At 43.9% G+C, this 14284-nt stretch overlaps 1 protein-coding gene across 7 annotated transcripts in view; it reads right to left on the bottom strand.

Annotated features, from left to right (window-relative positions):
• Nucleotides 1–14284, bottom strand: part of LOC124297388 (transcription factor Sox-2) — a 307639-nt gene that overhangs the window by 14264 nt on the left and 279091 nt on the right. Inside the window, exon 3 of one of the 7 annotated variants that reach the window (XM_046748362.1) lies at nucleotides 9281–9377. The exons of 5 other annotated variants lie outside the window; for them this stretch is intronic. In XM_046748362.1, coding sequence (XP_046604318.1) covers nucleotides 9326–9377 — 52 coding nt within the window. In that variant the 3' untranslated portion in view covers nucleotides 9281–9325. Of the gene's footprint in view, nucleotides 1–9280; nucleotides 9378–14284 lie in introns of those variants that run through there. One more of the 7 variants, XR_006906596.1, reaches the window with a different exon arrangement.

The following is a 14284-nucleotide window of genomic DNA, read 5'->3' as shown; positions in this document are numbered from 1 at the left end:
TAATCTTCATCCACCGAACAGATTTAGCGAATTGCATGAAAAAATTTACTCAAATCTACCAGAGGGTATTCAGTATTTTCATAATAGCATGAAAAACGTATTATTTCATTAAACTGAAAGAATTAAAATCGATATTTCGTATGTAAAAGTATATTTTACTCAATTGAATTTTTTTTTACAATTTTCAAACAAATATTCAATTGATTTTGGTATTTACAACCAAATATTTTGTTCTCACGAGAAAATTTTCTACAAAAATGCGTCTAAAAATTGATTAATAAAAAAAAAAAAAAGTTATCTTTGAGTGAACATAGAACATACAAGTATGAACGTGTGTAAACAAAGTGAAATAAAATTTAAGAATTGGGGGTTTTGAGGACACTGGAAATACCTGTTTAAAATCGAAAATCAAAAAATTTGACCTCACGGATCCAAAGAGTTTAACCTCCAGATACCGAGTTTCATTAAGTCCGCACAACGTACTTGCGATTTTTTTCACTGTACTGGATCCACCATTTTGGATTCTTAAACTTTAGTTCAGACTCGTAATCAGCTACCTCAGAAACCACAAATTTCCTCATTTGAAGTAAATCGAAGGTAACGAAAATGTTTGCTCCAATTAAATGAGTAAAAGCCATCTTAGTTACGTATTATAGGTTTGTTAATATGCGCGATAGAGAAATATCACTTATACTATACGAACCTCATTTTTCATGCACAACGTCGCTCCAGGCTTATATAAGTCGCGAGTTACGTAACGCCTGTATACTTACAGGTCTGGTAATATAAATCAGCAACGAAGGGCGCGTAGACTAAAGACAGTTAATTATAATACTGGCTTCAAAAAGATTAAAACACCGCGAAACTTCGATAAAAAATTTCGGAAAGGTGACAAGTAACGTTATAAATCAAATACCAGCCGAAAAAGCCTTCATTAGCAACACTTATAGTGTTAATCTTACGAAGGCAGAAGGTTTCAGACACCGGAAAGGTAATCAACCTTACTCTTGACTAGCTTATGCAAAACTTAAAGAGAGGACGTCAACTAGCTAAGAAATAGACAGAGAAACGCTCGCGCAAAGTAGATTATTGTCTCTAATCTGGTCGAAATAAAGACTGGCCCACAGTCTTGAAGATAAGATACTTGAGAAATTTCCTTTGAACATCATCCATCAAAACATCGCACAAGCATTGAAATTTCAGGAGAACATGTGAAATGTTGTAAACAAATTAGTCACGTAGGTAGTCATCTATCACGCATCCACCTTATACCGAGACCAGGGGTGAAAATCTGCGGCAGAGAGTAAGGCGTATGAAAAATTCATATTTCTACATAGGGATTTTACACGTCAACGAGCGCATCCCCTGCAGCATAGCCCAGTGTGCGAAGGCGTCAGCCCAGAACGATTCGCTGCATTCGGTGCAGCAGCGACCCCATGTGGCATAAATCCCTGGGGATGTTCGATGCGCCCGTTCGCCTGAACAGTCACTCGCAAAAACAACGAGACTTGCTATAATCCTCCGAAGAGTCGACGACAACTGCGAGTATAATTATCGCAACAAACAAGACCCTGGATGCTTGGCCTCCACCCGAGTATTCCACCGGGAATTCAATCATAATACGCGATTTTGTTATCGCGGAAGATCTTACGCTGTGAAAATCCCCTCGATCCGTACAGCCATAATTAAGTGTATACCTACCTAGGTACGTAACGCTTCGGGGAATTGCCTTCCCGTAGCAATTAGTCTCGTTTTAATACCCGCCTTCAAATTTTCAAATAACACGTTCGTACGTACCAGCGAACAATCCCTGCGCGCCTGAATGTGAGATTACGCATACAACATATATATAATATATGTTTTCCGCGGGGGCGGGTCGCTCATTCCTCTGCCTATTCTGTTTGTCGACATACATCTACCTGCAGCGCCGGTCGGAGAAACAAATGAATTTGAAATAACGAGTTGCATGACTCGCTAAGTTATCAACGCGCTCGGGCGTCTGATTGGCACAATAGCCGTCATCGATGAATTCTGGGGAGAAGAGGAGGCGTTCCGCGGGGGAGGCTTGGGGGCGGTCGAACGGGGAAGAGGAAGGTTCTCCACCGGCACCCGTGGTAGGTAATTATTTTTCCGAGGGTGAGAACTTCTGTCTCTGACAGCTCCGCCTCCCGAGCTCGACCTGACGGAGACGAGGCACTCCGCGTTTCCAGTCGTCGAGGGCTCCCCCGGAGACAAAGACAAACGTCACTGGCAAGCATCTCAATCCGTTGGCTGGTCCGGTCGACCGAGCCCGACAACCGGATATGGTCTTCGGGGCGTGCCGATGTCCTTCGTTTCATGCCAGAATTATTCCACTCGTGCGTCGATCCTCTCATTCCGTTCCGTTTCGTTACGTTTCGTCTCGTTTCGTTCCGCTTCATCGGGCGAACCTGCGCGAGGCATCACCAATACCGCAACGTTGCTCAATCTCAATTTGCGTAAGACCATCCGGAAATAGGATTTGCTGGCAGCCCGTCATATACTCTCGGCGACAATTTTCAGTCTTGTCGATTGTGTGAACCGTTTCCTTACTCCTGCAAATTACACGATTTTCATCCATTGGCAGGATGTTTCCGTTAATAGTAGGGTAGATTTCATCATTTGTAGTCACTGCACCGTTTATGGTCGTATCTGTAAAATTACTCGATGTATGACTAAACTGTCCGACGTTGAGTAAGTTTTTGCGAGAAATTTTTCATAATTCACCGTTTAATCTGTTGTGTTTACGTAGATCTAACGATCAAGATCTCCGTATCGTTCGTAGCCACAACCTCAGATTACACGTAATAAATATGGCTACACAATGAATAAAATAATGGCCACATCTGATACTAAGTTGACCAAAATCGTTACATCTATATTATATACGCTGTACTTTTATAACGTTCATTAGGTATTAAAACATAATTCAGACGCTGCCTCACTGTAAAGACTCGCTGAATGAGGTTCCATCCATGCACGGTCTTCTCAAAATTGCGTATATGAGTACCGATATTACTTTCACCCGGTTGACTTCGAGGGGTTCTTTGATATCGAATAAACTCTGACTGCATCACGGCGATGGGGATGAGACGAAAGGAAAGGGGAGTGATTCGATAATTTGAGCTGCGTAATCCGCTGCTCGATTAGCCAGCCTCTTCGGCTGGGCTTTTTCTGACCACTGGCTAGCAGCGTTTCCAGTTGACCGTTTGATCGTGGGGTCCGCTCTACTTTATATCACAGAGTAGTTATACATAAATTTAACCATGGAATCCAAACCGCTTTAGTCACAGACGAATGTGTCTCTTCCAAGAATAAATTGCTTCTTTACCGACAGAACGATGCGAGAGAAAATGAATAAATCCTGCAGTGTATCAAATCCTTCGTAAAGTGCCCCGATCTTTTTCTTCGCTGTATTTTAATCATCCGGATAATTACCGCCGTAAGAAGTAGGGTCAAGAAAGGTATCAGAGACAGCAAAAACTCAACGGCGCACGCTCCTTGCATTATGGTTATTCGCGATACTATTACGAGTTTATTTGGCCGTTCAGCCTTTCACTAGGAGCAGGTACAAAAATTTCTCCCATCAATATTTGATTATATAAAGTGCGTCGGGCAGGGCAAATGTTCCAACTAATTTTAGCAATAAATTAGACCGAGCATCGTCTGGGCCGTTACAAGAAGTCAGTGCTATGATATTTTAAGTTCCTCTCGTGGCTGCTGACGAAAATCAATCTACTTTTTATCGTTCGTTCAGAGCTGCAGCAGCGTGATCAGGGACTCGCGTGGACATACATGAAATATAAAACAACCATTCTCCGTACCGTTGACCTCAGATATACGAAGTTGCCCCGGGCAGCGATGAAATATTACCGAAATTAATACAAAAGTTAAGGCACAGCTATTTTTATTTATTATTGTTATTTGTATATTCTTTCTTCTCGAATAGACAGCCTTACGACCATGCGGTTCTTTGAAACAAACTATAAAATCAACGTGGTTCGACGTAACTGGCTCTCGAAAAACAGGCAGAGGTTCGCATTCATCCATTTTGTGAAAAACGATCGTAGATCTAAGCGCAGGAATAAAATAAATAATAATAATCTAATCTGAAAAAACTCGTTGCAGCAAAAAAAGCAGAAGACGGGAAGGACGTGCAAATATCCCAATATATATCCTTTTACCAATGTTTTACCCTAATTCGGAGTTTCATCAGGGCCTGAACCAAACGGCCTGCAGCCTAATCATCGAAATGGTTTCATGAGTAACCGATCCACAGAAAATGATCTTAATTATTTCAAGATGGGGGCAACTATTACTACCTATAGAACTTACACATAAATACCTACGAGGTCGTTAATGGTTCTACAGGCACGCGATGACTGTGCTAGAACTGGGCTGTAGTGGCAGTTGAACTTTGTGTGGGTTCAATATCTGGCATCAATTAAAAACTGACACGAAGCGAGGAAAATGGATAATTATCTAAACCACGGGGTTGTTGCGATGTGCAGCTTCTCGTTTTCGACTCATTATCATTATTTAAACAATCATTGCATATAAAGGTGAATACTGATTTTAAGTTCATCAATTCCTTGTTGCAAAAAACTCAGATCTTATTTTTAGTTATTCAGGCTTATCTCTCAAAAAGGGTTTTTTGTTTATGCCAACTTGAATTTAGTTAGCATCAGTTGCACTTTGTGAACGTTTATTCCCCACAAAGTTTCACCAAAATATTTGCTTTCGAGTTTCGAAATAAAAATCGAATACATGGTGAAACATCTCATAGCGGTCAGTCGGATTAAGGATCGGATGAAAGATTAGAGATTATGGAGGCGAGGCGCGAGGTCAGCCTGATCCCTGGTACACAGAGCGAGCGATTCGGTCCTGCACAAAGCGTTCGGAGGGCCGAAGAGAAGTACGGGGCTCGCCTCCTTCGCCCTCAAGCTCGAAAGCTCGTTACGAGGAGTGACTTGGCAGAGCCGCGGTTTCTACTAGCCGAGAATCGGTCGTCCGCGGCAGCATCTTCCTCTTCCAGCCGAGCCTCGGATGGACAGACTTCTCTGCACCGTCATTAGCACCAGGCAAGAACCGACCTTAATTACTAAATACACGGTTACATACCCACCGCGCAATCATTTAACCGCGTAATCACGTGGCGCGAAGACACGCGGATATCCCTGCGTGTGACTGGGAGCTCGGTGGATCGTCCGCTTTGCTTCGCGCCCCTCATTACAGTTATTCTCTGCGGTTTATTTGATTAGCGAGGCAGCGCCACGTCGGGGCCCCCCCAGAACAGGATACGGGATCATGTACTTTCACCAAGGATCGGAACGTTTACATCAATGTCAACACAGACGAACCGAGATGGATAAAAATTGTTGTAAGTATGGCCCGTTCAAACGCCGATGCATTACGAAAGCTAACACTTCACAAAATGACTTTCTTGGTGTACACTCTTTTTAGTAAATTGAATGCTCATCAACGATGGAAGAAATTTACATGAGATTTCATCGGTACTCATGAGCGGTGTACACTAGGATTTAAGGGTTGGTGACCACTCCTGAAGATCGGTGAACACCTGACTTCAGGACCTCGTGACTTCACCTAACTTTGATTGACTTTGTGACTTCACGTGACTTTACATGACTTTTCTTACAATGCAACCCAGGATTTTCGAATGGTTATCCACTCCGGGTCTAGACTTGCTCTTTCTTGCACGAGGTTTTCAAATTGCTCCGACACATTAGAACAGTTTATGAAACTGTAAGTCGATAGTTGTAAAATAGGTGGGAACGAATCGAGTCGTTCGGCTAGCGGGTATTTCATTACCTGTACCTGACAACGGTATATATTGAGCTACCGGGTTCCTTTCTCAGCCACAGCAATGATTACTTATGTACCAGCGATTCACCACAGTCGGATATAGTTTAACGAAGAGCGACAGGGTCCAGTGTAATTTTCGATTAAACTCAGACGTGGCGGCGGTCGCATTTAGCCCCCCGCAGTGCGGCGGCAAACCCGGGAAGCAGTCTCAGGGAAGGTGGCGGGACGGAGGTTCTTGGAAGCTCTGCGTATCGGTAGAGGACACATAATTGGTCGCGCAGCAAGTCGCAGGATCGGCATTGGTAGAACGTCAATCGCCGCCCAGGGAGAAGCATTACTTCGCAGATATTCCGGTTTCTCAAATTCCAAACCGCAAACTCTAATCCGAGCCGGATTTGTACAGATAAAATTTCACTTCTCGCAGAACCGCTAACGTCGAGACTAATTCAAGCGAAGAATTATTGAAGAGCATGAAACAAATTGAAATGTTTTCACGTTTGATACGTTGAACGCTCTAGGGTATGTATCTGAAACAAATTCCAATCGATCAAGCTTGATCGAAAAGTCTAGTAACTTAAGGTCTTGGAGTAAATCAAACTTGTTGAGCGATTAAAAAGCACGATGAAAGTTGAATTTGAGATCAGATATTCTACTGATATATATTCGTTGATTATCAGAACTCAGAGTGAACAAAAGTTTTGAGACTTTGATTGACCTTTGTTGATAAAATTTCCAGATACTTGGAGAACTCTACGGATGTAACGAACATAATCAAAGTTTACTGGCGATACAATGTTCATCTGTCACTAGGCGGAACAAAGAATTCGTTTGGAAAATATCCTCTACTGGTGACGCAGAGTCTGAATTCCCGAAATACATAATTCAACTTGTCATGATGTGCGCTTCTCGTGATACATACGGCACTATCACATTATAATTGTCTTCTCAGCTACGGTAAATCTGACATTAGCGCGTATAAAATAACTTTGAACCGTTACAAATTCATTAAATACTTGTCTCATTTCATTATTATTTTCTAAAGAAAAAGTAAATGGCTCTAGCATGATCCATGGGTACCTCGATACCATTGCTGTTTTTATCTAATAGGTACGAAAATTGCTTTTCTTCAACATGTCCTCTAGGCGTGATGTCTGATCGACTAGTTTCAAAAGCTAGTTCAATTTGATTTTGGTGAAACGAAACAATCTAGTCGTAGGTATTTAATCCATCCGCAATTCCGTTTCAGAAAAATGGCGTCACATACAAATTAATATAAATTCGCGATCCCTGGAAAGGCAACGATTCATTGGGATGTATAGAACAGGGAAAGGAATTCTAGGACGCCTTAACTAGTAAATTATGCAGAAGGAATGAAAAAAATGGATAAGTGAATTAGTCAAACGTGAGATAAGAAATGGTGCTAACTCCGCGTCGCTCGTTCTGCGAATAAAATTATACTCCACGCCTATCATAAATACCCGGAAGTATTTATTAACGATAATAAAAGAGCAAATGGTTGAGATCAAAAAAAAAGAATCAAACTAATATTGTAACACTTTCTAATCATTAACTGATAGCCGGCAGGGACTTAACCCGTTCAATGGAAGATTTAAAGTAGCAATTTGTGCGCCGGTATAACGGACAAAGTAACTTTCTGCGGCATTTCTTCATCAAAGTCCCAATTGAAACGCGTAGAGTGATACACTTTAGTCTGCACGTACATTCAGACATGTTCAAAGTGAAATACCAAAAACGTATAAAGCGCAAATTCAGTTCAATAAAACAATGAATTTTCAATAGAGGAACACAGGAGAAAAAATGAAAAAATTCTGTACAGGTTAAGAGAGTGCATCTGCTCCATAGGGTTACGCGATCTTCATAATCCGTATCAGGTGTGTTTCGTGTTCCCTTAATTACTCTTCAACCGGAGGTCAATTAGTCTCGGTTGGTTTTCGGGTGATGACGAAAATTTCGGTACAGGTAGCCGAAGTCTTTCAGGATGCTGGATGTAGCCTCCGTTAACTTTGACGAGTCAATCTCACCTCCTAGAACCAGAAAGGGATCGTCGGAGGCGGAGTTCTTTCCATGAATCAGCGATATCTCGCAGCACCGTCACAAATGATGATCGGCGAAGTCGAGCCACTGCGGTGCAAGTTGCGCCGCAAGTTCATCTTATTGGTAAAAAATAACGCGAAATAAAATCCCTGTCTGATAATGAGGAATCGGGATATCCTGCGGTGGAATCCTGACGACGCAATGATCGTCGATCGCATCACCGTCACCTGGAGCAGGGTGACTCGAGGTTCACCGAGGCAATCAGGAGCGATTTCATAGCCGTCAAGTTCGGGTGGAAAGTGTGCGTCGAAAGTGGGGTTGGAAGGATGAGGTTGCGCATTCCAGCATCGTCATCGGTTATCCTAGAGTTTCCACGAAATTCAAATCATTACACCCGCGCCTTTCGGTTTCACTTCCAGCCCAAGGATTTTGTTTCTTCAAACAATAAAGTCAGTGTAAACCTGTGTGATTTTGGTGGTGCTTTCACTCACTGTCAAATTGTTCAGGTAGTTGCCACGAGTGAACAAGTAAATGATGCTGCTGCATGGACACTGAGGACGGGTATGCAGGGACGGTGTGAAATTATCTGCTCCCCCGGATATCGACTGCAGACTCGTTGTCGCAATATTGGGGCGCCCAGCCGGTCCTCGCAATTACTGAATCGAGAGGGTTATGACTTATGTGACGTCGATAAATAAGAATTTCGACGATATACCCCCGCAGGTAAAAACCGGTTCCCAATATGAGTGATATTTCATTCTGGTCGCTGACGCTGCAAGTGAAAAAGCAAATACCTACTTCTTATAATGCAAAACGACATAGATAGATGCGAATTAAATTCAGTACTGAAACTTAAATTCCCAAGACTCTGGCGCGTAGAAAAACATGAAAGGACCAATAAACTAGCTTCAAGCTTGTACTATCAATCATTTTGAAAATTGTTCGGACCAGGACAAATCCCATTTTGTTTCATTCATTCATCCAGACTCCTAATAGATTCCCAACTTTCGGCAAACTCGACTCTCGATTTACGGACTGCTACTGCACGGGTAATCGGAGAACTGACTTGTTCATGTACCTTGAGCATTATTCTTTATCCTTTCCCGATATCGACACATCAGACTTGTGCTGAGTCCGCAGCTGCGCCTTGCGCCTTTTGGTGATTTAGTGGCGCGAATTAACGACCCGTTGACACGCCACTCTGTAGCATCGGGTTTAATCAGGCACCTACGTCTTGCCTTCTCTTGATACCTACTCAGGACACTGGCCGTCGCGATCGTGCTACGAAAATCTATGTCTAAGAGTCCTACACACAAGGACGTTGGTGCCAACTATTAGCAAATATTTCACCCTCCTCATAAAATTAACCCAGTCTCAGACTCACCATGAGGCGCGAAAAGGCCAAGGCGAAGCTTACAGGACTTAGCGTTCACGTCGGCCAGGACTCCGGGACGCGCGCGCTGCTCGTGGCCGTCCAGTCCCTGCAACACAGACCATAAACTCGGTTGAGTGGTCTCTTACTTCATCGTCAATTGACCTATATGCTTTCTCTCCTATCATTTTTTTACCCCATCCACGAATTGCTGCTCTTATTGTAATATCTGTGGTACGATTTGCAAGTGGAACTTGTAAAAGTATGAAGAAACTGATTCAAAGTTTGGAAACTCTTGCAAACAAACCTGCAGACTGAAGCAAGGCTTAGTAGTGTAGAAATGGTTGGTTTATAAACACACTGCCAAAGTCGCCTGGGGACCCGAAAAACGAAAAGGTAGCAAGACTCAAAGGGTTCCAGCAATATCGGTCGGTGTCTTGTCACCATTCGTCACGTTCACACCGTTGCTTACAACCTGAGGCCGATTTCAAACTGGCCGCCAGACGGAACACCCGCCGGAAAATTTACGAGCACCGAGCGAAGTTTAGTATCTGAGCTGATAATTATTCGCAACAGGTCCTCCGTATCGGGAGAAGGGGAGGGAAAAAATCAATAAAATGGCTATGTTACAGGAATAGGATCAGAAACAACCTTCGAACAAACTTTCAAATATAGTCTCTTAAATAAAAGTGGGGTATAGACTGAAAGAGAGTGCGAGAGGTGGAGAAGGCAGGATACGAAATAGTCCCCGTAAGCTTTTAGGAATGATTGTCTGAAGGCCTGAATCAGACGTCTCTATCTATGCATGGGGACGCGTCGACGCATATATCTTAATATCACCATGACTCGAACCCGGCGACTTCACTCCCGAAGTCACATACATCAAGCCTGACTCGACCTCGGCTTTGCCCATCTCCTGGTACCTGGTCTCGGCCACGGAGAATCGGCGCACCTTCGAGTTTGTCCCGATGATAAATCCGAGCTAGAAAACCGCAGGATTTATGACCAAGAGAAGAGTGAACTACGGGGTCCGTTTGGATCTCGCCGCTTTTATTAATGCCACCAATTTACTAATAACGCAACAATACCCAGTGGATAACTCACTACCTTAGAACATTGATGTACAAGAAACAAGTTGACCCCGGTGACTGGATTAGGCCTCGGATAATCGGCATCACTTTAGGCCCGGTCAGTCGAATATAATCATTCACAACTAAGGAGGGTATCAGCTTTGACCTAAGCTGTCAGTGTTAAAACCACCAGCGATGCAAATCTCTTTTCTTTTCTATAGAGCAAGTGTCGGCGGATTTTCTAAAACCATTTTATAGAATAAAAAATTATTAGATTACATTTTCCTTCAGGAGTAGCAGTAGGACTGTATAACGTGAGGGTGAAAAATACCAGATTGTATGCATCAGATAACGTTATACAAATTAAAATAAATGAAAGAGTTGTTCACGTAGAAGACTGCGGTGGATCTCAATTATCATAATCCATTCCTCCGAGAGGAAATAACAAACAGGTCCGCAATCTAGATCTGGTTAGGCAGTGGAGGGTTCAACAGGAAATTAAAAGAAGGACAGATAAAAGAGACGAGCAAAAAAGGAATTCCCTCTAACCAAGAAGAAACTTCGAATCGCCAGACACCTCATTGCACGCTTAACACTTTTTAATTGAACAACGGGTCAAACTACTTATACGCAAGTTGTTGACAAAGTCTCCCGGGCCCTGAAACCCAAAATGCTTTTACGTTACACACATTTCTCTGTTCTGAACACTGACAATGAGATAATTAGTGCAAAAAAAACTTTGCAATTAAGCTGTTAGAGTTCTACCGAGTAACGACGGGACCCCAAGGACTGTGAAAAATGGAATTTCGAGTTTGTAGATATTTAGGTTCAGCGTAGGTATAGGTTAAGCGGGAGGTAATTATCTGGAAAGGGAATAGCAGGTCGGCACAGCGAGACGCGGAAAATGGTGGATGGGAAGCAGGGCGTCACGACGTTAGTTATTACACAGTTCATTAGAGGAGCGGTCTGCCTGCGGCTGCACTGCCATCCGCGAGGCGGGAGAGGAGGAAACGCGAGGTGGAAAAAAAACTGGAATTAAGAGTCAGAGTCAGAGTTAGACTTATGCGCGCTCTGGGATAAATTCACCGAAGCACATCACGCTTTTGCGCCCATTATACAGGTATCATTATATAATGCCAACTTTTGGTACAAGACCGATCAATACAGATTTTCAGCGGAGGAAAAGAGAAAGGTGAAGGGGGTGTGGGGCAGAAACAAAAAGAGGATGCGTTGGTTCATACCAGACGTCGCGACGCTTGTATAGTATAGCCAACGAGTAATGAGCGGAACTTCAATGATGCCCAACAAATGAAAAATCCGCTTCCCCTAATTACCTGCCAGCTTTCCTTCCAATCCACAATGTATTATAATTCTCTCCATGCGCACACGCATTCATTTTGCTGCATCACATGTATACCATGTACACATGGTCAAACACCTGGACGAAGATATAAATATTCAGGGTAGAGAACATTTTGAGCCACCGTCATTTTCCAAGATCGGTGTAAGGATAGATCAACAGTGTCCGATGTATTCAGACTCGGATTCTTTGCGGGTTCAGCGATCCTGACTAATTTCATATCGCGGCTAATCTGGGAATGGAAACTGACAATTATCGTTAATTGATGCGAACAATGGGAACTGGGAGCGAGGATGAACGGAATACCGCGTAGTGGGAGGGAGCCGGTAGATCACTCTTTCATCTCTTGGGAGAGCGCAATTGTCGTACCAACGGCCGCTGGGCAAAATGGGGTAAAACAGGAACCAAAGGGACGGGCGCTCGTTGTTGGTTGACGTAGCATACCGACGTCACAATCCCATTACGCTCAAATTCAAATCACCAATGTGCAGCACTGCCGGGATTATCTTCAATCTGCAGCGAATGATCAGCCCCGCAGCGTCACGGCGCAAAAAGTAGTGAAATACGTGACAGCCTCGAAAATACTTTACTCGCGACACTGATTGGGTGATTGGGTTGGGTTCCTCCTGAATCGTGAGCCCATCATTGTCGAGTACGCTGGTCCAATTCACGAGCTCGTCAAACGTTGCACTTTCGCCAGTTACACAGACGGGACTGATTAATTGCGGGTTCCAGTCGGCGGAACGTCGTTGACCTCTATTTGTCCCCGGGCGAACCAGCGGCGCAGTTTTTATGGATTTCGCCGGCCGACGAAAGTTCCGGGGGACGGTCTAGTGTACGCCTCTCACTGTCCCGTTGCAGCACAAGCGAGATGGACTTCCGTTTCCTGGGCACGATTTCTCGAGCGGTGAAATTTCGCAACGTGAATTGGACGATATGCGCACAGCGATTCATGACGTCCGACTGACTTTGATTTCCCTACACAAAACCTCCTCCCGAGAAAATACGTAGGCAAACATAAAGATTCCATCGCGTTGGTTTTATGTCTCTTCTCAGCAGAGGGGTTGATTTTTTCCTCTCTCTTTTTTACCCTCTTTCTTCTTTTACTTCAACAACACCGACAAGGATCGTTGTTAATACGTGATTTGGTGGCAATTAAACTGAAGTGGTCAAAGCAAACAGCGATCAGGAAGAGTGCCGGGTACCAAAGTTTGAACTGCAGGGGCTCCAAGGGTGACGGCGACGACGTAGGAGAAGAGGAGGGAGCACACGTCAAATATTTACCCCATCAAGAACACACGCTAGTCTATTGTTCACCCGCGCTACTATGTGTAAATTTAATCTCCCTACGATGCTGTCCCTATAATATACGCCCAGACAAGTATACCGCGGCCAATGTGTATAATATATTATAAAAGTGTAGACAAAGTTGGTGGACAACGCTTCAACTCGAGCCTAGGCATCTGCATATCAGCGTTTGTCTATGTTTAGTTTCAAAATTCGTTCCCTGGGATAGGGATATGGGTCGGGGACAGCGGTTGCAGAAGCAAGAAATAATTCTGCTTGTCAATAATACCAAGTATTCTCCAAATCTGAATGAGTTTTAAATATATACTTACGAGAAATCGGTGCATACACACTGATAGTTGAAAATTAGTGATTTTCGAGGAATTTCCAGTGCATATATATCGTAGACTTGAAGATAGATAGAGCATTCGGTAGAAATTGATGGAGTCAATAAAGAGAGATAACATTGTCTCACTCTTTCTCACTTGCGCTGGAGGGACTCTCCACTATTTACTTGGAGCAGACCAACAGAACCATGTGTCAGCGAAAGACGGAACTATTTTAAAAGAAGTTTATCTCGTATGTATGACGACTTCGATCCAGGAACAGGCAAAATTCTTTCTCTCGAGCGCTCCGCATCCACTTCAACTTTCAGTCATATCTTGTTTCTTCTTCTTATTCTTACAGCGGCATTGAGTTGCAACTGCCAAGAGAGCTGGAGGCGAGCGATGTGGGATCAGTTGCGTGTCACGCGCGCAGGTGTCCCGGCATCACATCGACTCGCTGATCACGGCTGAGCCCAGTATCGTGGGGAATTTGCTGACTCGTCGCGATGGGGTCAACCCCGTGGTTCATCCCGGTGACATCTTCATCTCTCATCAGTACCCCGAAAGTATCCTTGCTCTCCCCCCCTTTTTCTCGTCTCCTACATGCCCGGTCACTGTGCGTGCTTAACTGCCGCCTCTCGATCCTTTGTCGGCTTATCAAGAGCCGGGCCCCTGGGATGGACACCTGGACATTACCTGACATCGCGCCGCCTTCGACGTCTAGATCGGACCGGGGAGGCTGTGGATTCCATCATGCCAGAAATAGACAGCAAGAGGTGTCTGCCTATCGACGCACGATCCTCTGGCATTTAGTACCGCCGGCATAAATACTTGGATACCTTTCGTGTTGGCCTTTGGGGTTAGCTCGAATTAACACCCCTGCTTACTGCCTCCAACCCTCGTGGACGATTTTAATGCTTTATTTCTCTGGTGCGTTTTCTTTTTCTTCACCGCCACGCTTTCCCTGTTGCCT

The sequence above is a fragment of the Neodiprion virginianus genome, chromosome 2 (genome assembly GCF_021901495.1).
Source record: "Neodiprion virginianus isolate iyNeoVirg1 chromosome 2, iyNeoVirg1.1, whole genome shotgun sequence".
NCBI lineage: Eukaryota > Metazoa > Arthropoda > Insecta > Hymenoptera > Diprionidae > Neodiprion > Neodiprion virginianus.
Note: the sequence above shows the minus strand (reverse complement) of the source record. Positions and strands in the feature narration are given on the sequence as shown.